The sequence below is a fragment of the Chelon labrosus genome (assembly GCF_963514085.1).
Source record: "Chelon labrosus genome assembly, chromosome: 3".
NCBI lineage: Eukaryota > Metazoa > Chordata > Actinopteri > Mugiliformes > Mugilidae > Chelon > Chelon labrosus.
Genome location: NC_140339.1, coordinates 21,354,644 through 21,378,009, shown reverse-complemented (window position 1 = coordinate 21,378,009; position 23,366 = coordinate 21,354,644). Strand labels below are relative to the sequence as shown.

At 40.2% G+C, this 23,366-nt stretch overlaps 2 protein-coding genes across 2 annotated transcripts; one reads left to right on the top strand and one right to left on the bottom strand.

The window, feature by feature from the left end:
* Positions 1-5,976: 5,976 nt before the first annotated feature.
* Positions 5,977-12,424, bottom strand: mis12 (MIS12 kinetochore complex component; the record flags this gene model as incomplete). The annotated part of the gene is made up of 2 exons (XM_084541452.1): positions 5,977-11,365; positions 12,008-12,424. 2 exons carry the CDS (start codon positions 12,422-12,424, stop codon positions 11,090-11,092), a joined length of 693 nt encoding a protein of 230 aa, XP_084397578.1. The 3' UTR covers positions 5,977-11,089.
* A 3,277-nt stretch (positions 12,425-15,701) lies between these two features.
* On the top strand, positions 15,702-23,366 carry ppm1g (protein phosphatase, Mg2+/Mn2+ dependent, 1G). Its single transcript, XM_084541676.1, has 14 exons — positions 15,702-15,822; positions 16,126-16,262; positions 16,921-16,990; positions 17,173-17,258; positions 17,427-17,556; positions 17,714-17,825; positions 17,987-18,171; positions 18,371-18,552; positions 18,666-18,797; positions 19,703-19,805; positions 20,385-20,516; positions 20,649-20,778; positions 21,105-21,204; positions 21,315-23,366. Exons 2-14 carry the CDS (start codon positions 16,152-16,154, stop codon positions 21,513-21,515), a joined length of 1,674 nt encoding a protein of 557 aa, XP_084397802.1. The 5' UTR covers positions 15,702-15,822; positions 16,126-16,151; the 3' UTR covers positions 21,516-23,366.

Sequence of the window (23,366 nt, the reverse complement as noted above, 5' to 3'; positions counted from 1 at the left end):
TGATCCATTTTGTGCCACTTCCAGACCAGCGGTCCAACCTTTAAGACAAATATAAACACTTCCCCTCTGTAGATAATGCTGCTGCTGATTAGAAACAAGTGTGTGTGTGCGTGTGTGTGTTATACGGGCTCACCGTGTTGACACCACAGGAAACCGGGCCTGTTTCCTGCCAAGAACTCTTTTTATTTTTCATTCTTCTACTTTCCCTATCATCACGTTTTTCCTCGTAATTCAGTGACCCACATAATGATAAATGTGGTTGAGCTTTCTTTACAGCTCTCTCCTTTGTCAGCTCAGCATCATATCAGTGGTATGCAGTAGAAGAAAAGATCTTGTTAAGAGTAGTTGGGCTTGGAGACAAACATGAGTTGGCACACATGAGCTGTAAGTCACACCAGTCAGCAGCATTATTCTTACAAGCATGTACAAAATCATATTTGTTGTTTATTTATCATGCAGATCTGTCCTACATACTTTTTTTTATTTTTTTTATTTTTTTATTTCACCAATATTGGACCAGAAGACGCTGATCAGTTTTGACTTAACTTGTACTTAAATATAAGCACTTCCCCTCTGTAGATAAGACTCTGTGTGTGTGTGTGTGTGTGTGTGTGTGTGTGTGTGTGTGTGTGTGTGTGTGTGTGTCCGTTGTGTGTGTGCGATAGAGAACCTTCCGAGCAATGCTCTTAGTGGTGCTGTAGTATCTGCGAACAGGAAATGGATTCCCAGAGACAGGAAGTACCTTCGTGGAGAGAGGAAGTGTTTACCAGCATCCGCCCTCTGTCTGCTGGATGGGGAAGGAAGGAGAGAGAGGTTGGGAGGAGTAGAGGGTGAGGGAGAATGAAATAGAGAGTTGTTTTAGGAAGAAGAGAGGGAGAAAAGGAGAGTGTGTTTAGAGGGTGTGCTGGAGGTCCAGATGACGTCTGAGCTGCCCTGAAAAACAGAGTTGCTTCTTTGTGTGTCTCAGATATTCACATCCTGCTCCACCTTAAACGTGCTCACTTACTAGTTGTCGTGGATTAGAAGATCCTATCTGAGGTTAATTTACTGGGAGGATGTTATGACCAGTGCATCCTCCACCTTGTCCATGTGTGAATTACTGTGCACTAGAAAATGACACTATCGTCAAACTAACAAGACTGATTACGACATTTGTCACAATGCACAACATAAACAGTCAAAGCTACGAAGCAGAGATCATGCAGTGGAGCAAGAATAAAACGGCTGCCAAGTCACATTAAATGGCCATATGGACGCAGACAAATCTTGACCACATACCTGCTCTACAATATTCTGTAATGCTCTATGTGTTACACTGTGTTTCCAACTCCAACTTTCACTCTAATTATATAGCACCATATTCCGAATTTCCCTGAAAATGTTTTATAGCCTGTACAGCAGGAGATGTCTGTGTTCACACAGACATCTTGATTCAGAAACAAGTGAAAATGGGGAGAAAACTGGGCAAAAGAGGAGGGGCCCAACTCCCTTGGTGGGAAATTATAACTTTAAGTAAAATACTTAAACACACCAAAGAATCTGAACAATACGACTGTAAATATGCTGGATACAACATGTGCTCCAGCCATGTCCATCATAAATGGTCTTTGTTTGGTGTAGATGAACTTGACTGGTCTTGACCTCTAACTAACTCATCAAACATCGTTGGTATCAACTGAGGTGCACACCGCAGACATACCAGTTCATTAGGTAAAAATGCATTCTAATATAACACTCCTGTACTAAATCTTATCTTCACAAAGGTTACAATGTCAGTTTATGTTGAAACAGAGTGACAAAAAGGTGGTCATTCAACTGTATGATCATAACCTTTATGACTTAAGATTTAGTGCAGCACTGTTGTACCGTATTAGGATGCATCAATTGTCACTACCTAAAGAACTGGCAAGTGAGAGTACTTCCACGATGTATCCAATCAGAGCCTAAGTCTTGGGCCAGGTAAGTGGTTTATATTGTGACTGTGCTGGTTTGCCCACTCTGTTATTACACAACAAAAACACTAGGAAGCTGTGACCTCTAGTATCTCTATGCACTTCAGACAGAGGAGTTGGAGCTGATGTTGAGCACAATTCAACTTATTGAAATAACATTGCAGTAATGCAGAAAAGAGAGGCAACATTGGAAAAAGTGTGAACGACCAAAAAGGGAGTGAATTTTCTGTGCTTGTCCGGTCAACGAGAGCTACGGATGAGGATGATGGTGCCCGTGGTGTGATAGTGGTGTAGATCAGATGTAGAAACATAAATCTTGCTAAAGAAAGGTCTTATCACTCTTCACATCCTCTCTTGTGTCTGAATCACAACAAATCCCTGCAGCCAAGTTATGAGCTCTTGCGTAAAGACGTCCCAGATGAGTGGGATCTGTTCATGTGTCCACATGCTACTGTGAACTCTGTCTAGAGGTTGCAGTTATTGCATGCATAAAGTTTTTAACATATGTTGTCCCAGCGCTCCTCTTAAAAACTCCCAAGAGAGAGATTGTTGGAGGTGAAAGATCAAGGGTCAGCACAGAGTGTGTGTGTGTGCATGCTTATATTGGAATTTAAGTTTGCACATTTCAGAGCAGAAGCCTCCTACCACACACACATACACAGGTCCAGGTTTGTTACCATCCTGACTTCTTCTTGACTCACGCCCATCTGCCAGTCTGACTCTGACCTGTGGAGCAAAAAGGCCAAACTCTTTCTGTAAACGGCTGACTGACACTGACTGAGCCAGCAAATCAGCAGGCAGGAATAAACTTTTATTTCTTAAACTGAGATGAAACGTGAAGAAAGACAGACTAAGATAGGCAGCCTTGTTGAGGCATGTTGTCGATGGACAGATGGTCCTTTGTGACTCCTGACACCTGCCAGCTGCTGCTCCGCTCCTCCTCACCTCTTTTTTCCCCCTTTTCTCCTCTCACCTCTCTTCTGTCCTTTTCTCCCTCTCTGTTCTCACTACTGTCTTCTTTTTGTCCTCTGATTGTAGCCGTTACCCGCTGCAAAGACATCCAGGAGATCATATAACTGCGGTAGGAAGACGAAGGTGTGCTGCATTGATGGGTTAAGACTCTGATAGAGGATTCTTTGTCCAAAGCCACAAATGAGGGGCTGGAGAGTGGTCAGGACATCTGGAGGTCTGCGAGCGTTGGATGAATTCATGTGTAACAGTTGGGTTTGTTTACACACAATCTGTTGGAATATTTATCACAGTTTAACATGTGTTGCTTGTGTTTTAAACTTAAATTGTCACATAGAATCATAAATGTTTAACACAAACTATATGAAACCTTTTCACTGACACGTAGTCCTATAAAATTATCATGTATTTAGCTGGTGTGCTCCAATAAAAGGAGTGAACTGTATGCTGCACATGTGTGGAGCTGCAGTTTGACTTTCTCTCAGGATCTACCATCAACATGCCGTTGAGCAAGGCATCACTGAACCACAAACAAACCAAAGGCCACTCTGACCGAAAACAGAGACTTACACTTTGAGGCTGGCTGCTAAAATCACTCAGCCCTTCCCTTCACATTTAAATCTGAAACGTTACAAACTTATCTTTTCATGTTTTTACGCCCTCGTTAAGGCGCTTTATTCGCCCACCGACAACAGATGTTTCTTTCTCTTTAGGGAGAAACGGTGGTGTGGTGCTGCATTGTGGCGAGGTAAGCGTGGCTTTGTAGAAATGCAAAATGGGGTTCGAGAGTCTAGATCACAGACGTTTGTCCTGTTTTTGAGAATCTTAATTTGCTGGCACAGTCGGATTTTTTTCATGTTCGTACTGCACACAACAAATAATGCGACCAGAACATCAGAAAGCAGCTCGGCTGAAATTACACAGAGCAGTCGGCTGATGTGGCTTTCAGCACACAGTAGAGACTCGAGAGGGTTTGATTAGTAATTCTCATATGGATGGTAAGCTTTTGAAGACAAGTAGTGAAATCATAGTGTGAAATATATAATTTCTATTTTGCTCTATACGTGTATATTAAAATACATAAGTTTCAATCTATGCCGGCAGACCAGTCTGCACAGATGAGCAGATGTACAAAAAGATGATAGAAACAGAAGCTCTGAGGAATCTGTCCCTGCTTTTTCTTGCCTTATTTCTGGAAGTGTAAAACACATCTGCCCAGCTGTGCTGCAAGAAACCAAACACAGGAACAACACCAAACTGTACACACACAGGGAGAAGAAACACACTAATTTATAGCAGACACATAAAACATTTCAGGCAAAAAGTTAGTCTGTTGTGCCACATCACTTTGAACAGGTTCACCTACTGAGTAGGTCGATGTATTTTGTATAAGATTAACAACACAAACCAAATAAAACTACATTAAGACCACATTAAGACTTCACTAATGCAGAAAGGAAAACTTTTGGCGCCGGTTATTTGTTATTTGCTCCGCTGTAGGCAAATTGGCGAGGGCCTGTGATCTCGCTCAGCTGTAAAAGGAGAGGAGATATTCTTTCCTCCAAACCGGTGACGTCACAGTGACCCTCGGTTGTTTGAAATAGGAAGAGAGGTTCTGTGTGTTGCTTTCCCTGCTGGGTGACACGTGGTTCTAAAGAAGTCAAAGTGGATTCCAGAGCCACTCTCTCACAGCCTGAGAAAACAATCCCGTCTGCCTCGCCTGACTGTCACTCTCACCTCCTCTCTCCTCTCCGTCTCCGTGTGGGACAGTCCGACGGTGAGGACAGCTGGCCGGCTGAGAGTGGATGTATATCTGCGTACGTGTGTGTCCCTCTCTCTTTCTTTGTGGGTGTGTGATCCTAAGAGGTCAGAGGTCAAGCTGCGGTTCACAGAGAGCCACGCTGTTCCCCTCCCGACAGGAAGGAGGGCACTGTCCATATGCTGTCTTCACTCACACACACACATGTAGATTCACACGGTCACACGATCCAACAGGTACATACATGAGCTCACATACAGATAGACACGTGAAAACACAGCCTTGCTTTCAAACACATTTCCTATACGTGCAGATCTACTCGTTGCCTAATTCTAGATGTAGCCATAAACCACTTTTTGAAAGTTTGTCCCAAACTGAGAACCAACCCGTCTATTTGCTCTCACAGGAACGTCTACAACTCAACCTGGCCCACGCAAAGATAGTCGCACAAGTACATCAGAGTGCGAAACGACACCAGCTAAACCCGAGAATACATTTCCCTCTTTAACTTTTAAGAACAAACAAAAAATGAAGATACCTGAAAATATTTCAAACTACGCAGTACACGGTTCATTTCAGGTTGAGCCAACAGTTGTACTTACTTGACAACGGAGCAAATTCTATCTGCTGAGAAAGACCATAAGGCACAGCTGAGAAAAGCTGAGGAGAGGAAGATTTCTGTTTACCAGACGAGCACTAACGCCTCACCAGTGAATTTATGAAGACAACATCTCTGAGATTCATTAGACTGATATTTGATTCTGTTTGACCAATATATTAAATTATAAAACAGTTACCAGAGCTGTAGATGTATAAAACAAATGTATAAAATGTAGAATATAAAACATCATGCATTTGAAAACCGGAAACCAGAAAGTTGACCTAACTAATTGCAGTTTAGTTTTCTGTCATGAGTTTGACAGGAGTCGGTACCAAATTTTGACCTACAGTAGTATAATCATTCTTTATGCTCATAGGTTCATGCGAAAGGAAATTAGCTAAGGACAGGGGTTTAACCATCTCACCAGGGTTGGATGGTTTATCTGTCCCCCAACAAAGAGGGGAAGAAGAAGAAAAAAAAAATGCATTTTTCTTTTCGTTGTCATGTTGTAGGTGGTGTTTGGTCCTGCTTGTTTATTTCACGTCAGTAGAGTTTTCAGCTCACTGTGGATGAAGTGTCAGAAGTGTTTAGGACAGCCGTGTGAAAGCCTGAGCATCTGCTGTGAAGCGAGGAAACTTTCCTCCACAAACCTCTGTCTCTATTTTGTTTCCCCGCCTCTCAAATACAAACACTTTCACTGTGTGAACACACTCCCTGACACTTGTTTGGCTCCTTCTCTAGCTGATTTGAACGCTTCTTTCCTCTGTATCGCTTTATTTTCCCTCTCTGTCGGCAGGTTTCAGACATAAACTCACTGTGCAGCCAGCAGACAGCTGCGTACAGCTGTGCCCTCATATTGTTTGACAACATCTTTTACAGGCTTTAAAGGGTATTACACACACATTAGGAGGGCAGAGTTTCAAATTTATTGTACCTTTACGTAGACACAGAACACAGCTGTGTTCACGCTGGTACTGCCCTCGTTACTGGGAGGACGTTCTGAGCAGAATGACAAGATTCAAAGATATTTTGAAGTCACTGTTCCGAGGTGAGGAAACTAATCTCTTGGAACGGTGATTCTGGATAATGTAATCTAAAACCACAGACCATAATAAACTGTCTGCTACACTGGCTGTTGACAGAGAAGCTCTAGTGTAACCTCTTTTCTTTCCAGTTAGAGCATTTGAGATACAAGCTGTCTCAGTATGAGCACCTCACCATTAAATAAATCAAATATTAGGACAAAACAGCAAAAACATCGAATGAAGGAGATAAGTATTATACAGTACATCGCCCCAACAATCAGTTTTAATATTAATACTAGCTCATTATGGTAGTATGAAAATCCATTAATTATATTTTCTTTTATTAGTTCTGTTCTCAGTCTATTGCTATGAAAGTGCAGATAATGTCGGCTGTGTCTAACCATAACTTTGTGGAATAATACTAACACCACATGCTCTGCCATAAAACGTGTTACGTTCAGCACACACACGTTTTAAATTCAAATTTGAGAACATTCATTAAAACACAGGATTAGATGTTACAATCCCTTGTGATCCCAGGCAAAACACATTTAGAGGCCCTGTCCAACTGAGAAACCCTACCAAACCTACGGTCATGTGATATGACGATTAACCTACAATCTAAATGAACTGAGTAAATGCTGCTGGCTTGTAGGCCCACAGAGCAGCACAGGAGCAGAAGATTTACATCAATAAAGAAACTGAAGAAGCTACTCGGATGAAACGTCTTCTCAAAAACTCAACAAGTCCAGTTGCCTTTCTGAAACGCTTTTTAGATATACCATGACCATGACCTGGATGACTGAGAACCTTCACAGACATCAATAAAGAAAAACCTGTGAAAGATATACCTTGTAAATACATGGTCTGCAAACTGCAACTGGACACTTGGCTACTAAATGTTTCACAGACAGCTGTGTGTGGTTCAAAAAAAAAAAAAAAAAAAGGAGCTCACATGTGGCTCAGAGTGGCTTGAGATGTCTTTTAGTATGAGGAGTGCTCATGTGACCTCACTAGTGAAAAAGATACTAATGAGGCTTAACCTCTTATACCCGAGGTCACTTTCTCAGATTCCTGCTGAAAGATGCCCAAAATAAATGGAGTATATGCTGAGCAGCTACAGGGTTTATTTGTATACTATTAGGTCTCACAATAAAGTTAACGCTTACTGCAGAGGTGTACGAGTCTGACTGTATGTTACTGATCAGAGTAAAGTAAAATATAACACAACAACATTACGTGTACCAAGACTGCTGCTAATAGAGTGAGACGAAGAAGTATTAGAAAGTTTTTAGTAGAGTCCCTTTTAAATAAGTTCTCCAAAGTCCTGTACACGCATCTGCCCCAAGCACGAGGGTTTTATCAGGGACATCGAAGGTGTTTGTTAGTTTTATTTATTTTTTGCCAAAATCAGCATCAATTCAAAACAGCAAGTGAGCTCAAGGAAATGAGAAAGTGGAAAACACAGAAGACTGAGAAGCACAAGTCTTGTAGATGAGCAGAAACTAATTTGCATGGTATTAAAAAAATACTCTTTATGACTAAACAGTAAATACATTTTGATGTCCAAGTTTCCCCATCAAAGACCAAAAGAAGATTGACACCATAAATCTGAGGATTCAGCAAACAAATGTCATGGCCTGTCTCAAAAATAGGAAGGCCAGGTTATAATGAACCAAAACTCACAAAAAAAAAAAAAATTAAAAAATGGTAGCGACTGATAGGGAAAAGTCAATTTGTCTCAAAATGATAGAAACGGTGGAGAAAAAGAGGAACAGCTTCACATGTCAAATATGGTGATGGCTCTGGATGTACCCCTTGTATTGATGATTTTATTGCTAATGGAAGCAGCAGGATGAATAAAGAGGAAAGAGTTGAGCTGTGAAGAGGCAGAGCGTCAGGTGAAGAGATGGCCAAGTCAGTCACCTGATCTTAATCTGTACTCCACCTCCTGAAGAGAGAAAAACTGGTGCATACATACTCAAATTGCACCTGCAACATGACATGCTCACATGATTTTTATTTTTTTTTTTTAAGTAAATTGATGTTTGATGTTTTGATGTCTGATGTCTTTTCTCTAAGAAAATGCTCCAAGCGAACTGCAGCTCCAGCTCCAGCCTGTAAGATCATTATTCTTACTGCTGGTCTCATCAACAAGGTAAGACAAACAGAAATCCCTTCTCACGCCTCTCCATTTGGACCGAGCATTTCTCAAGTCAATCACAACAAGCAGGTCAGACACACACTCAAGGAATGCCAAAACAAATGTTGACTGTTTACACTAAACCTGTTGTTGTTTATGTGCTTTCTCTCAGTTTCAATTGTTGTTGTTGTGGTTGTAAATCAGACATCAGCAATACCAATCACAGTTTTTGACGGCAGCAACACTATCACATTTATTATTATTATTATTACTGTTGCAGTGATGGATTATTTTAGTCATATGGTTATTAAAGGATCACTTAGAGCACTGGGACTAAAGTTCGTACTTTGATTTATGAAATAATGATCTCACTATTTATTCTTCTTCATCACTGCCAACATCACAGAAAATGATTAAAAAAACAAAGTAAAATAATTATAATCTTGCACCATTAAATAATTTTTTAACATCTACCAGGTGTTCTTTCTTACTCATAATCCTCATATTAAAATATGTTGCAGTGTAAAGGTGAATACTCAATCTGGTGAAATGAACAAAAGTCCACAAGATAGACAGTCTGATTTAAAAAACTCTTAATTCTCCAACAGATAATGGTTACATCAAATGATTGTGATATGCAGGTGCTGCCCCCTACTGATTAAAAAGTATTAAAGGTCCTTTTTGCATAGTTTAAAAATACAGAATTCAATATATGCCACTAAATACTATAAGCTCCTTTCTTGGTGAGACATGAGTCAAATAAAGAACAAAAACTTATACTATATGTATTATGCGTACCTTTAAAAGACAATATCCACAGAGAGTGTACGTTTTGACCATACAACTCTCAGCTCTTTTGAAAAGGTGGCAGCTCTGGTTTGCTTGGACTCACTGGAGTTATGACGATTTCAAATTGTCACTCAGTAACGACAAACCAGAGCATTTATATAGAAACCTCACTAGAGACCATCACATCTGCAGCAAAATCAGCTCCTCTGAATGACGACTAAACACGAAACTAATATGCCTTTTCACAGCCGACATTGTAAGAAAACCTGAAAACAATGTTGATACTCCGTTGTGTAGAAGGTGATAGGACTTATCAACGTCCTGATAGTGCGAAAGAGCTTTTGTAATATCAGGATATTAGTGGGATTCAGCTGTCAGTAACTAGCGAGTTTCATTATTATTATTGGAGAGCTGTACACTACATAACCATGATCTACAGAGAGATTAAGGAATTTTAGAGAAAAAATGTGACATACTGTATATAAAAAATAAAAATGTCATTATGGACCAAGACTATTTTGTGTTTGAAAAGAAATACAATTAAAATATGGTTTAATTATTGTGTTAATATGAAAAAAAAGACAAGAGAATGTGAACCAGTCATTGTACTGCAAAGAAATAAACAACAACAACAAAAAAAAATCCAACAATGTGCAAGAACCAAAGATATTAAGTTTACAAATTGTATCATTTGAATTTGTCAAGAGTTGTATGTATGTATATGTGGCTTCATTGTGTGCACCTACATATGCTACAGTCCTAACAATTCAACTGTTTTATTATCTTAAAATGATAAAGAAAACTGTTGCCAGCCTTGAGTTGTAATGAACTGATAAAGTTTCCACATTTTCCCAGGTTGTAAAACCATCAATTAGTATTTTCTGAAGGTATCACCTTTCAGTAAACTCAACTGTTGATCACCAAGTCTTCACGTGAATGGATTAGACTCAAAAACACGCAGAGAGCGCCCTCTGCTGGAGACGACTGCATATTAAACTAAAGTTCTTGATAAAACACAATATCATGAACTCTTCAACGTCCTAACGTATTTTATTACTTTTTTTTTTTTTTTTTTTTTTTAAGTAAAGTTTAAAAGCCAGAAGTGGGTTGTGAGGCTGCAGTTTGTGTTGCTGAGTCCTGATTATTTTTTAATCAATACAGGATTGTGACCATATAGTACAATATGAAACAGGAAATTTGAGGGAATTGGGAGGCAGAAACCTAAAAATTCAAATATTAAAACTACATTACAATACATCCATCTGCTTTATTTGCATTAAATGCATGCTGAAAGGTGAACCTGCTGTGACTAAATGATGTTGTTGCAGTGACCTTTGGGTGCCCAGGATTTAAAATGTAATATATATATATTTTTTTCATTTGTGTATTATCATACCATGTTTTGACAGTAGCCCTGAATGGACAAATCAAATTCTGGCTCTAGAAAAGACCTTTCATGTTTTAGTGGAAGTTGTGGGCAATCTGAAACCTTGCCTCTAGATACAACTAAAATCCTACACAATGGACCTTTTAATAACTAGTTTTTATTGGAATTCAATTATAGCAGATACTCATGAGCTGGACACAACTCATGTTTGCAATATTTTTACCAATATCTTTCAAGAGAATGAACAATATCTCTGTTTTTATGACCAGTGGAAGCCAAAAACTTTAGCTTGGTTAAAAGCCTCAACAGAGGCCCAGAATATTTACATACCTTGAAGCATTAACTTGTTGCTGATTGTTTTCCCTCTCCAAACTAACTGAAAAAAAAAGCTCAATATTCAGAGGGGGGAATTAGTTCAGCAGGAATGTGTGTTAGAAACTTTACACAAATCGTTCAAGTTCAGTTCAGTAAGATGCTTTGCTGCAATCCATCACCTCCCTGACAGCCTCCTGCAGTCTCTTTACGGACTCCATCGCCAGTCGGAAACTTTCATGGAAGTTGCCGTTACCTTCCTTCTCCCAGGCCGCCTGGAGCTCTCTGACCCACATCAGCATACCATCCAGCTGGTTCTGAACCTCCCTCTGCTCCTCCAGCTCTGCTAGCAGGGCCTGTCGGGCACAAACTTCTGCTTCATAGGCACTGTGGAGGTCTTCCAGGGACGACTCTAGCCTCAGCACCTCCTGGACAGAGCAGGACCACAATCAAATCACAGACAGATACATATTAGTTGTCAACCTGTTTTCTGTGGCATCTGTAGACAATGTAAAAACATTATCCTACGATGATTGTAATGTTTAATTAAACTACCTTAAAAAAGGGGGAGTTTTATAAAACACTTCTAGCTAATTTGTCTTTTTGTGTTGTTTTTAAATTTATCTTGTGGTCTTCACTTGTAGATATAACCCACCTGTTATCGCCATCGCCTAGACAGCTAAGCAAACTCCATCCATAAAGACTTTGTACATCATCATCTGACATCCATGGACCTTTGACGTCTTTTTATTAAAGAAACAATTCCTCGGGATTTCCTTCTTACAAATACTGATACCTATATATCAGGGATATGTTGAAACCAATCTATAACATCAGATGAAAAATAAACCTGTCAAAAGACTATGGTGAACAAATATTGTTAGTTTATAACACTTCCCTAACAGCCAGGTATTTCAAATAATGAATACATACATTTCCATGCGGTAACACAGAAATAAGGGTGTCGTAACAGTAGAAACATTCAACTATGACTTGTTTACATGAAACATTACCTTGTCAGAGTGGTATATGATCAACTATGATGTACACAGACAGATTTTGTCACCCACCTTCATGTCCTGGGGGCAGTTCTTGTGTGACTGGTCCTCGGGTAACAGGACATTTGGCGGCACGGAGAAGCAGCGGGTCACCAGCAGAGCCTCCATCCGCTCCGAGAGCTGCTTGAACCGCTCTTCGAGAAACTGTTGCAGCTTCCGGCTGCACTCTCTGGCCCGGGACCGGAGCAGCTCCTCGGCCGAGTCAGACTGGCCTTTACTGAGCTGCCTCACACACACCTTCTCCACGACGGGTAAAATGTCATAGAGGCAGTCCTGAAACGCGCTGTAAACTCTCAGCATGCAGGTCTGTGGGGTGAAGCCAAAAAACTGCGTCTCGTACATTTTTGACAACGACGGAGAGAGACCCGTCTCTTCGTCAACTTCTCTGTGGACATCCATTTCATTTTCTTCCCTGGTTTCCCGCGCCATATTAAATCAATGACGTTATTCTTCTTCTTCTTCTTTTCGTTATGGCGGTTGGCAGACAACATTACGGCGCGTTACCGCCACCCACTGGAAACTACTGGTGTCTTCTTCTTCTTCTTCTTCTTCTTCTGTTTATTGAAAGAAGAATGAAATCAACCCAACAAACAAAATGACTTACATAAATGGCAACATGCAGCCTAATTCAATATAACTGTGCAAAAAAAGAATAATACTAATAATCAAAAGAGACACCAACAACATGTGTAACACTGCAATTCTGAATAATAGTAACAATGAGGTAAAATAAATGGATAATTCAGTCTTAACTGTTACTTCAGTGTGTTAAGATTTTTATTTATTTATTTATTTATTTTGGTTCTTTCAGAAGTTTGAGCTTATTTAAGATACCGCTTAATTACATAAAAAAATTACAATATAATCAGGGGTAGTGGTTGTTCTGCACTTATATATGAAGAAGTTTGGTAAATACAGAATCACATTACAACAGCGTTCATCAGTAATGTCTTTCATTGCTTTTCACCAGACAATGACAATAAAACTTTTTATTCTTATTCTTAGTTTTATTCGTGTGTGTGTGTGTGTCAAACCAATATGCACAACATTAAATGAGTACAATATATGGTATTTTTCACAAAAAGTGCATGCATTGCCATTATGACTGAAGTAAAATGTAAGTACATATTTGGAAGGTAAATATTTCTTTTATTTTCTTCCTGCTGTACTTTGCTAAACTGAATGCTTTAATCGACAAGGTTTATTCAATATTTTTGAATACGTACCAAACAAAAGACAAGTCAAGGGTGCAGCACCAATAAGTTGCAAATTAATTCCAGATGAAAAATTTACTTGAAGAGAAACATGGAAGATCTGATCTGACGGCTCCCTGAACAGGCTAACTGATGCCTTTCTCTTCTGTATTTATTTCACAAGAATACAACGTGATTTTCTGCACTGAAATTTCCACACTGACAAAGACCATTTGGGTGTTTGCTTAAACCTTTCAAATAGCTGGCTAGACCACAGTGCCCCATGTTCAGTTAAGCCAAATTACAATAACACCATCCCTTCTGCCAGAGTTTATCATTAACCTGCTCCCTTTAACAGATGACTGCAAAAGCAATCCCAGCCCCCTTTGTCTTTTCTCTTTCCACTCATTTGCCAAACTGAAGTTTTAACTTTCTCTTGTAAATAGTAAAGCATCTTAACAGTTCAACAGTTTTCCTGAATATGATTTAGATATGTAAACATGACAACATTAAAGATGTCTACAATGCATCCAAATAAGCAAAGGTAAATCTAGGTTCGGTGGAAAAAACAGAAAGGCCCAATCACACTGTCTTGCTTAAGCCCAGAATTTACTGCAAGCTGTTTTATGAGGTGGAGGAACTTTGACTTCCTCTTCTTCGTCCTCCCAGTAATCCTTCCAAAGTCCTTCCAAAGACATTTGGCTGTGGAACTGTAAGGAAGGATACTTCATTTAAACCAAAAGCGGTTCCACAGTTGTTTTTGCAAAGGTGCCTCCCTCATTTCCACAAGTAAAGCCAGAGAAGGCATAATTCTAAAAGGTCCATAGCAACTCCCTTTTGTCTTTTCCTGGACCCGGTCCAGTTTGCTAAGATTAGCCACAAACCCAAACACAACACACTCCTAATTTCCTAATCCTAATGGCTTGATAAATCATAAGCAAGGCGTTTCTCTTTTTTTAATCTTAGATTTCCTGTTCAGCTTTTGCATCTAGAAATGGGAGAATCTTGACTAACTGGGACAGTAACAGCTGCACAGATTTAACTTAAATTTTCCTCTTGAGGCCAGTGATCATGAATTAGATGTGGAGAATCTAAATCCATCTGACCACTGTACTACTTGGTCGAAGGCTGTTATAGTTTGATGTATTTTTCCCTTTCATACAGACGACGTCATCAGATTCTTTAAATAAAGAAACCTTAGTGAATTTGCCTTGGAAATACAATTTTTCTATTTCATATAAAACTCCCCCAACTCTCATCTGAATTGACCTACTTCCTCTTCCTTCTTCTTGTTGAGATGTTTTAAGGCGGCAAGCAATGAGATTGAGCATCACTTCCACCAACTGGCAGGGAGTGTTATTTACCAACATTATTCAACATTCAATTGTTCAATAATGATAAAAACAGAAGATAAAAATAATCAAGGACACAAAACTCTGCTTTCACTTAGAATCGTTGTTTTAAGGTTGTTAAAATGGATGACTTGAATCCACAAATTTTATATTCTGTATATTTGGTAACTTCCACACCCCTGTTCCTCTCAGTGACGTTGAGAAGCATGTAGTTTTCACTCAGCCAATCAGAGAAAATCAAGGCAACATTCTCAGGTCATTCTGTGCTCTGCAAGGTCCACCTCTGCATGAACGCTGAGCATAACTGCTTTAGTAGGTACCATGAAAAAGTGTCCTAATGTTGTCAAATGTGCTAATGTGTATGTTGACAAGTGCCTGAATCAGCACTTATGTTCTAATGGTCTAAATTCATGTTTACATTTGTTTATCACTTATATGGTAACTTCATTAATCTTGATTTTTTTTTGCATGAAAATTAAAAATTAAAGTTTCATAAAAGTAAAAAGTCTTTTTATGCCCTACAATAACACTCTAGGGTTGATCTGTAGGAATTTCTACGCATTTCAATGAGTACCCTATAAAGGGTTTTCATTTGAAAGCTGTTTCACATTTTGTGATATCGGTCACATTTTCTGGGGTAGAGCTTCACCAAAAAGACAATTCTGGTGACCCAATCACCTACTGAAAATGCCAAATTTTACTTTTCCATCGAAACAAAAGATTTGGATTATAAACATGTATAATAGAAATGTGTCTACATGTGGCCACAGGTTGATTGTTTATAAAGTCTCCGTAATTTTCTAACACAGCTACAGCTAAGAACTATAGAAAATACTAGGCCTATGCTCTAACAGAAGTAGGCTAGTTTATTTGTTAAGGCCTACATTCAGTTTCCATTCATTTTCCCGTCTTTATCGTTTATTGTATTTTTATTTTTTATAGGTTGGCACTGCTGTTGAGTTGATACATGTATATTTATTGTCTGTATGGTAACTCTACAAACATAGTCACAAAATATAGTTGATGGAAACGTTTCTTCGCAGATAAAAAAAAAAAAAAAAAAAAAAAATGTTAACGTATAAAACGTATGACGTATTCCTAGGACACGCCCCCCTGTTCGAACGAAAGGGACATGCGCGCCCGCTGACTTCCTCCACGGCTCCAGCTTCTTTTTGGTCTGTCTGTGTTGATAGCGGCTTTTGCTTCCACACGTGCAATCATTCCTATGTGAATCTTTCTCTTTTGGACCCGCTCACAAGCTCATCCTGCTTTGTCAGAACAGGTAAATTAACCGTCGGTGCTGAGTGTTTGGTGTTTTTTCAACTGCGCAGCCGCTTGAATGGCGGGGGCAGAGGTTACTGCTGGAAGTTTAGCCGGGTTTGCTCCTGTTAGCATGGTGATGTTAGCTAGCTGATGCGTCTACTTTTTGTTGTGGCGTTGCTAATGTTAGCTAGCTAGCAACTGTAACTAGCTAAGCTGGTTAAGCAGCTGAAAAGTGACCACTGCGGTAAGTTATATTCGTGCCTTTTTTTTTTTTTTAATGTGAAGTTAAAATGTGATATTTTCACCCGTGTCATCCCTTTAGGTGTAAAGCCATAGAAACAGACAACCATGGGGGCATATCTGTCGCAACCTAACACGAGCAAGACCTCTTCCGATGGCGGCAACACCAACATTAGCTACGGTTTCTCTGCCATGCAGGGCTGGCGAGTCTCCATGGAGGTGAGGCGGAAAGTGAATGACTGGATCAAAGACAACCATGTTGGCGCTCTGCTTCCTGAACGCAACGCAGGGAAAATGTGCACATGAGTTGTAAATGGCGGGATGAAGTGGTGTGATGCCGTTTCTCTGTGTGCGTTTGTTTGTTTGTGGCTGGTTGTTGTCTCAGTGAGTCACTTCTAAACTAGCTTTTCCTGACCACCAGCTCCAGTGATGGGTGAAATCCATAATGCGCCCTCGGGATGTTTTTAGCACGCTGAGTTACAGTATAATCACTCTCCCACGTCTTTCCAGAGCATCTGAGTGGATTCTACTGCTTTCTTGGGAAGACCTTATTACAGACACAGCCTGATAAGATGCCTTTGTCTCTTCTGATAATAAAATTGGACACATTATATATGTTTGTCAACTCATCATAATACACCTGGTGTGAACAGATTAACATTAAAGTTGTTTTCAAAATGACAAATCATTTTAGTCACGATGACAAAGAATAGAAACGTCTCATTTGGCCAGTATTTATATTTAAAGATGATGACTGTGATTAAAGATAATGCGCAGGTCTTTTTTTTTTTTCTGTCAGCCCACTGTCATGACTGTCATAAAGTATACCCGTTATCTGGAAATAGATTTCGATTGCTGCGTTTTGTCTGTGCCACAGGATGCCCACAATTGTATCCCAGAGTTTGATGAGGAGACGGCCATGTTCGCCGTGTACGATGGACACGGAGGTAATGCACAGATACCGTGATCATCTTTTTATATTATTTTGGGTGCTGTAATGTACTTCTGTGCAACATTTGATTTAAAAGTTCCGATCTTTTGTGTCATGATTTCTCCTTTATTTGTTATTTGTTTCTGTGCGTACACAGACCTATCCTAATAATGTATATCGCATGCTGTTCTCATTTAGGTGAAGAAGTGGCTCTGTACTGTTCAAAGTACCTTCCTGACATCATCAAGGAGCAGAAAACCTACAAAGATGGCAAACTTCAAAAGGTGATAGGCCCCAGAAGTCAACGCACAACCCATCCGTCTTAAACACTTTAGAAAGAGCAGAGGTCTTACCGACCCTAGTAACCAAACTAGGCAGGATCAGATCTATGTATTATGAAAGTGTCTTCCTTTCTATTCCATAGTACTGACATTTTTTCATGTTGTTTCCAGGCTCTGGAGGATGCTTTCCTTGCTATTGACAGCAGAATGACCACGGAGGAAGTCATTAAGGAGCTGGTTCAAATCGCTGGACGCCCCACTGAGGAGCCACCAGCTGAAAAGGTCGCAGAGGAGGACGACTGTGAGTAAAGGCCTGACTGTGTCATTTAAACACTTAAGTATTTATTTGCGTTTGTATTGATAGGTTAGCGTAAGATTAGGAGTGCTGATTTCCAAAATATTGCAGCCATAATTACTGACAACCACCGAGTCATCCTTTGCTTCTGCTCTCCGTTCAGTGGACACAGAGGAGGCAGCTTTGCTCCACGAGGAGGCCACCATGACCATAGAGGAGCTGCTGGTTCGCTACGGCCAGAACCTCAACGCTGTCAAACATGCAGCTGCTCTCAGGTAATCCAGCAAAGTGATATCATTCAGCACAGTCTTCACAAATATTATTCTACAGTCTTACAGGTGAACAACAGAAGCTTCTTTATCCAACAACTCAGTTCAGTGTTTTAAATAGCTGTAATATCAGCTTTTGTCAGCTATTAATTGTATTTTGTTCCTAGTGCCGCAGCTAAGAAGGCGTCCTGCCCGCACCCCGGGACCTCAGTGGAAAAAGGGGCAAGTGAGGATGGGCCAAAGAAGGAGGGGGTAAATGGAGAGGTGGAGGAGGAGAGCAATGGGAAGGTGAAGGAAAGCCCGTCGTGTGGGTCTAAGCTGCGAGCATGTCGGAGAACGGGAGGAGGTGCAGGTACAAACTTTCAAAACTAAGTTGGAAATTATCTCCAGAAATGAGGCCTTTCAAATAATGTTCAACCTCTAACCATTTTCTCCTGTTGTATTAACAAAGAACCTCAAAAGTACTTTGAAATTAAAAGCTAAATTCATAATTAAACATCTTTACATTTGTTGTTTTGTGTCCTCATGCCGTCCCTGTTTCTCCTCAACAGCAGCTGACTGCGGAGGATCAGGAAGCTCCAATGGAGAAGAAAAGGCTGGGAAGGCAGAGGGAGACGCAGGTCCGTCCTGCTCTTCTTTGTCCTCAAAGGCTGCAGGCGATTCCAAGTCCAGATTTTTTGATGACAGCGAAGAGTCTGAGGAGGGAGAAGAGGAGGAGGGCAGCGATGAGGAGGTGAGAGCAGTAGACCAAAATAGACGTGGCACTGGGCTGTGAAAGTTCACGCCGAATAACTTTGTATAGCATTGTGATAACTTTTTTTTTTTTTTTTTTTTTTTTTTAATCAGGATGGCAGCGAAGAGGAAGAAGGTGACAGCAGTGAGTTGGAAGAAGAGGAGGATACAGAGGAGGGAGAGGAAGACTCCGAGGAGGAAGAAGAGGAAGAAATGTGTTTACCTGGAATGGATGGCAAAGAGGAGGTGTGTCTGAATGAAATGAACAATACAACGGAGTCCTGCAGACATTGTACCTGATTCAAGGGTGTGACCTTTTTAGGCTTTGAGTTAAAAGCTCAAAGTTACTTTAATGTCACAGGTGTTAGTTTTGAGCACAATATGACAAAGTGCTCTGTTCTTTCCAAACTCATTACTGGCTGCAGATGAGACGACTATAACCAGAAAATATTAAGTTTTATCTACGGAGAACAAAACAGTTGCAGCAACTTCTGGAGAAACGATGTGAAGCGACCAGTCAGGTTTTAAAGTTGAAGTACTGGTGGAACACAGTGTCTTAACTGTTTGTTGTCGTAGTAAAATAATATCATCATCGTAATAAACCTGCAGCATAGCACTGAGTTCTTTATACAATTAAACTGTACCAATTTAACAGTGAGCCATTTTAAAAAAAAGAATGTGTTAGAGTTCGCGCCATTTTGGATCAACTAGAAGCTGTGTTGGAGGCTCTTAAATAGAATCATAAATTAGGCAAAAGGCATTGTAAAAGCTTGCAGGTAAAGTTAATATTTTTTTACTTTATTTAGTTTAAAGCCATTTAAAACCCACATTTGAATTTCAAGCTAGAAATCCAACTATGAGTCTGCAGAAGATTGGAAGAAGCTTCGTTCCTGCCTTAAAGTCTGAAAAAAATGGAAGCATTTGTCGGTACAACACAATTCAATAGATTGAACAAAATGAAAACGGTTAAGTCAACAGCTCTGGGTTATTTTAATCAAATGTTGAATACCTTAACCTTTAGTGCAGAAAAGTGAGTGTAAATTGGTGCACTTCATTCAGATGGTTCGCCTGCTTCATGTAAAGACCACGGAGTTATCAGAGTTTTAACAGTGTGTCACATCTATTTATTTTTTATTTTTTTATATTCACAGCCCGGTTCAGACAGCGGCACCACAGCTGTTGTTGCGCTGATCCGAGGGAAGCAGCTGATCGTGGCTAATGCTGGAGACTCTCGCTGTGTGGTGTCTGAACACGGTGAGTCCAAACTGTTTGGTACAATTTTACCTGTTGATTGATGTCTTGGACCGGTAATGTTTTTAATTGTTTACTGGTACAACAATACAAATATCTAATTGTTGTTCTTCTCAAATGAAATGGAGTTTCTATTACCTTTCTTCCATTGTTTTGTCTATGACCTTTTGCGGTTTATGTGTCTGACTCGTTTTTGTGTCCATTATGAAGTGGCAAATGATTAAATTGAGGGCTTTACTGTAATATTCTGTGTTGTGCAAGTTCACGCTGAACTAGAACTAGTTTAAAGTTCATAGTTCACCTTTTTTTAATATTGAACTAAGTTCATAGACTCCAAAATTAACATTTCGGGTCCTTTTTTCCGTTTTTGCTGTATGCCGTAAATCGCACGTCAGCTGACAGCTGTCGTAAAACCTTTTTTTTTCTTTTTTTCCTGAACGGGGGTGAACGTTGTTATTTCCCTCCAGATTGAAACTCATGTCTACACTCACCATTCAATGAAAGGCGTTGATTGAGCAAGTTCATGCACAACACTGGTAATATTGACTTAAATATAAGAATTGTCTTCCTGCGTCTCTGTAGGAAAAGCTGTCGACATGTCCTACGACCACAAGCCAGAAGACGAGGTGGAGCTAGCTCGCATCAAAAATGCTGGAGGCAAAGTGACCATGGATGGGAGAGTCAACGGTGGACTGAACCTCTCCAGAGCTATTGGTGGGTGACTTTGTGACGTTTTGAATCTCGTTTCTATCGAAATTGAACTGCATGGTGAACACGCATCATCTCTGCTTGCTCATCTACCTCTTCTGCAATGACCAAGTTATTAATCTGAACTGTGATTCTCAGGCGACCACTTCTATAAGAGGAACAAGACTCTGCCACCTGAGGAGCAGATGATTTCTGCAATGCCAGATGTGAAAGTCCTGACACTCAACGAGGAACATGACTTCATGGTCATTGCCTGCGATGGTATCTGGTGAGTCTAGATCATTTTTCAGTTGGTCCCAGTTAATTATTCCTTAAGATGTAAAAGTTGTTTTTCAGTTGTTTACAACTCACCAACAAAATGATAGAGGTACGGCTGCATTGACGTATATGTGGTGATTTGTACTGAATCCCTTGACGTGTCCTGAACCCATTAATCAGATAATACCTTTTGGATAGGCAAGCATACAGTTTTGACAGTATGAGTTCACTTGTAGATTTTAATATAAAGAGTGGATAGTGTCCTCGTAATGCATGTTAGTTTTTTTTTATTATTATTATTCGTCTACTAAATGCTGTTTCTCTGTGTGTTTGCAGGAATGTGTTGAGCAGTCAGGAGGTGGTGGACTTCATAAGTGAGAGGATCAAACCAGACCAGGACGGCAAAGTCAGACCCCTGTCATCCATAGTGGAAGAGGTAAATCACTCTGTAGTTACTATGCTGCCTGTCCTGTAAAGTTAAGTGACCTACAAACGCTAGGCGTGGTTTCTATATGTAATTTGAAATCCCACGTGTCCTCCTGACAGCTGTTGGACCACTGTTTGGCTCCCGACACATCTGGAGACGGGACGGGATGCGACAACATGACCTGCATCATCATCACCTTTCGAGCACACCCGTGCTCCGATCAGTCAGACGACACAAAGAAGAGGAAGCACCAGGAGGAGGCGGGAGGGACTGAGCCAGAGGAGAACGGGAACGACAGCAAAAAGGCAAAAAGTGACTAAAGGAAGAGAGGAACTGTCCCGGAAGGAGCAGCTGGTCCCAGGCTACCCCAGATACACCAGAGACACATTCTGTTCAAAATTAAATCCTTACCTCACACACAACATTTCACTCTGAAACAGACATTACAAAGGCTATATGTATGCTCAAAGATCAGCTGAAATAGGGTCATCAGTATAGTTTTTGTGCTCTGTTCTGGGTGGATTTTCACTTCAACACACCTTGTTTCTATCGATTGGTCCAGTTGGACTAAGCAGGACGCACTTTGAGTTCTTAAAATTTGAAGAGGAATACACACCGCTCAGTGGTATGCTAAATAACCCAGCGGTCTCTATGTATTTGTAACCAGGAGGACCCAGTCTACAGAGATTGGTGTGTATTTCTAAACATTTTAGGGACGCCCCACCACCCTTGCAGACATTGCACTCTGTCAGTGTTAAAATCCTTTTTCATGTGGCGGCTTCAGTCTGTTTTAGTAAAAGTTTGAAAATAGTTCACCTGCGTCCGTAAATCACAGTTTACTGTGACCCATGCATTCCCATTGTGGCTTTTTAGTATAAAACATGCAGACATGAAGCTGCTCACTGCTCTCAGAGGTTTGTGTCGACTAAGTGCCATGAACACCGTGAATTTCTTCTTGGCACTATTTCATGGCCTATTAATTAAAGGCTGCTGATTGGCCGTGCACAAAGGCGATTGAAGAAAGGTGAATTGAGTGAGGAGACATTATCGTGTGTAACCCAGATGGAAGCAATGTAGTGAGAATGTTAGTCTAGTGTAGCTCTGAATGTGTCTGTACCTTGTTTCAGGCTCCTCAATGATGATGTAGACATCTTAACCTGAGTTTGTTCAGGGACAGCTTGTGGTCTTACTCCACCCATCATAAAGAGAGGAACTGATGAATTTGGGGAACTTGTCCAGTTGCTCTAGTTTTTCCATTTACATATATATTTTTTTTCCCTATTATCTTTTTTTCAGTCTTGCTTATCTCGTCATATTAACAGCCCTATGCATCGCCATTATTCTGCCTTTTTTTCATTCCTGCTTTGTGTCTTGATCAATAATCTCTTTAATGTCCAGATGGGAAACATGCCAGGGTTTATGGAGCTACCGTACTTTCCACATGTGAGATACAATAGCAGGGAAACGGAGGCATGCCTTTCGTATCCATCCTGAGAGAAATGGCGATTGAAGCCGTGGGCTGGCCCAACACACACAGCTCGATTCCAGCCTTCCTCGTCAAGTTATTGTGCCCCTGCTCCCATTGTAACACCATTTTAAAGTTCTCTCTAGGACATGTTTTAAGTCAAAAGTTCACTCTGTTGTTTAGTTGTTAATTTTTGATTAATCAGTCCTGTGGCAGTTTTCTTTTTCTTTTTTTTTCATGAAAATCCCTTTTGTGAGCACACTCTGAAAACGCCTTGACGCTGGGGAGAGGTCGCACAAGGTTACGTTTCTGAGTGGAAATACAGTTTGAAGTTCAGAGCACCAAGACAGTATAACTGTTGAGATTTTTCTTTCTTTATTTGCAGAAGCCTCATTTAAGACATCGTGCGACTGTAAGTTTGTTTCTAGTGTACTATCTTGTCACCATGCCCTTTTTTCTGTACATAGTTTTTCAATACTTGTAATTGAAGAAAAAGAATATGCTTTTTCTTGTAATTGTGAGTCAATGTGACATTTTGGTGCATACTCTTTTGACACCAGTATGTAAGTACATACAAATACATTTTTTAAATAATCTCAACTGTGTTACTGCGTTTTTTTTTTCCCCTTTGTTTTAATCAGCCAAGATGGCATTGAGGTTTCAGAAAATACTTTTATTGTGATATTCTGTTTGTAGACTTGAAGTC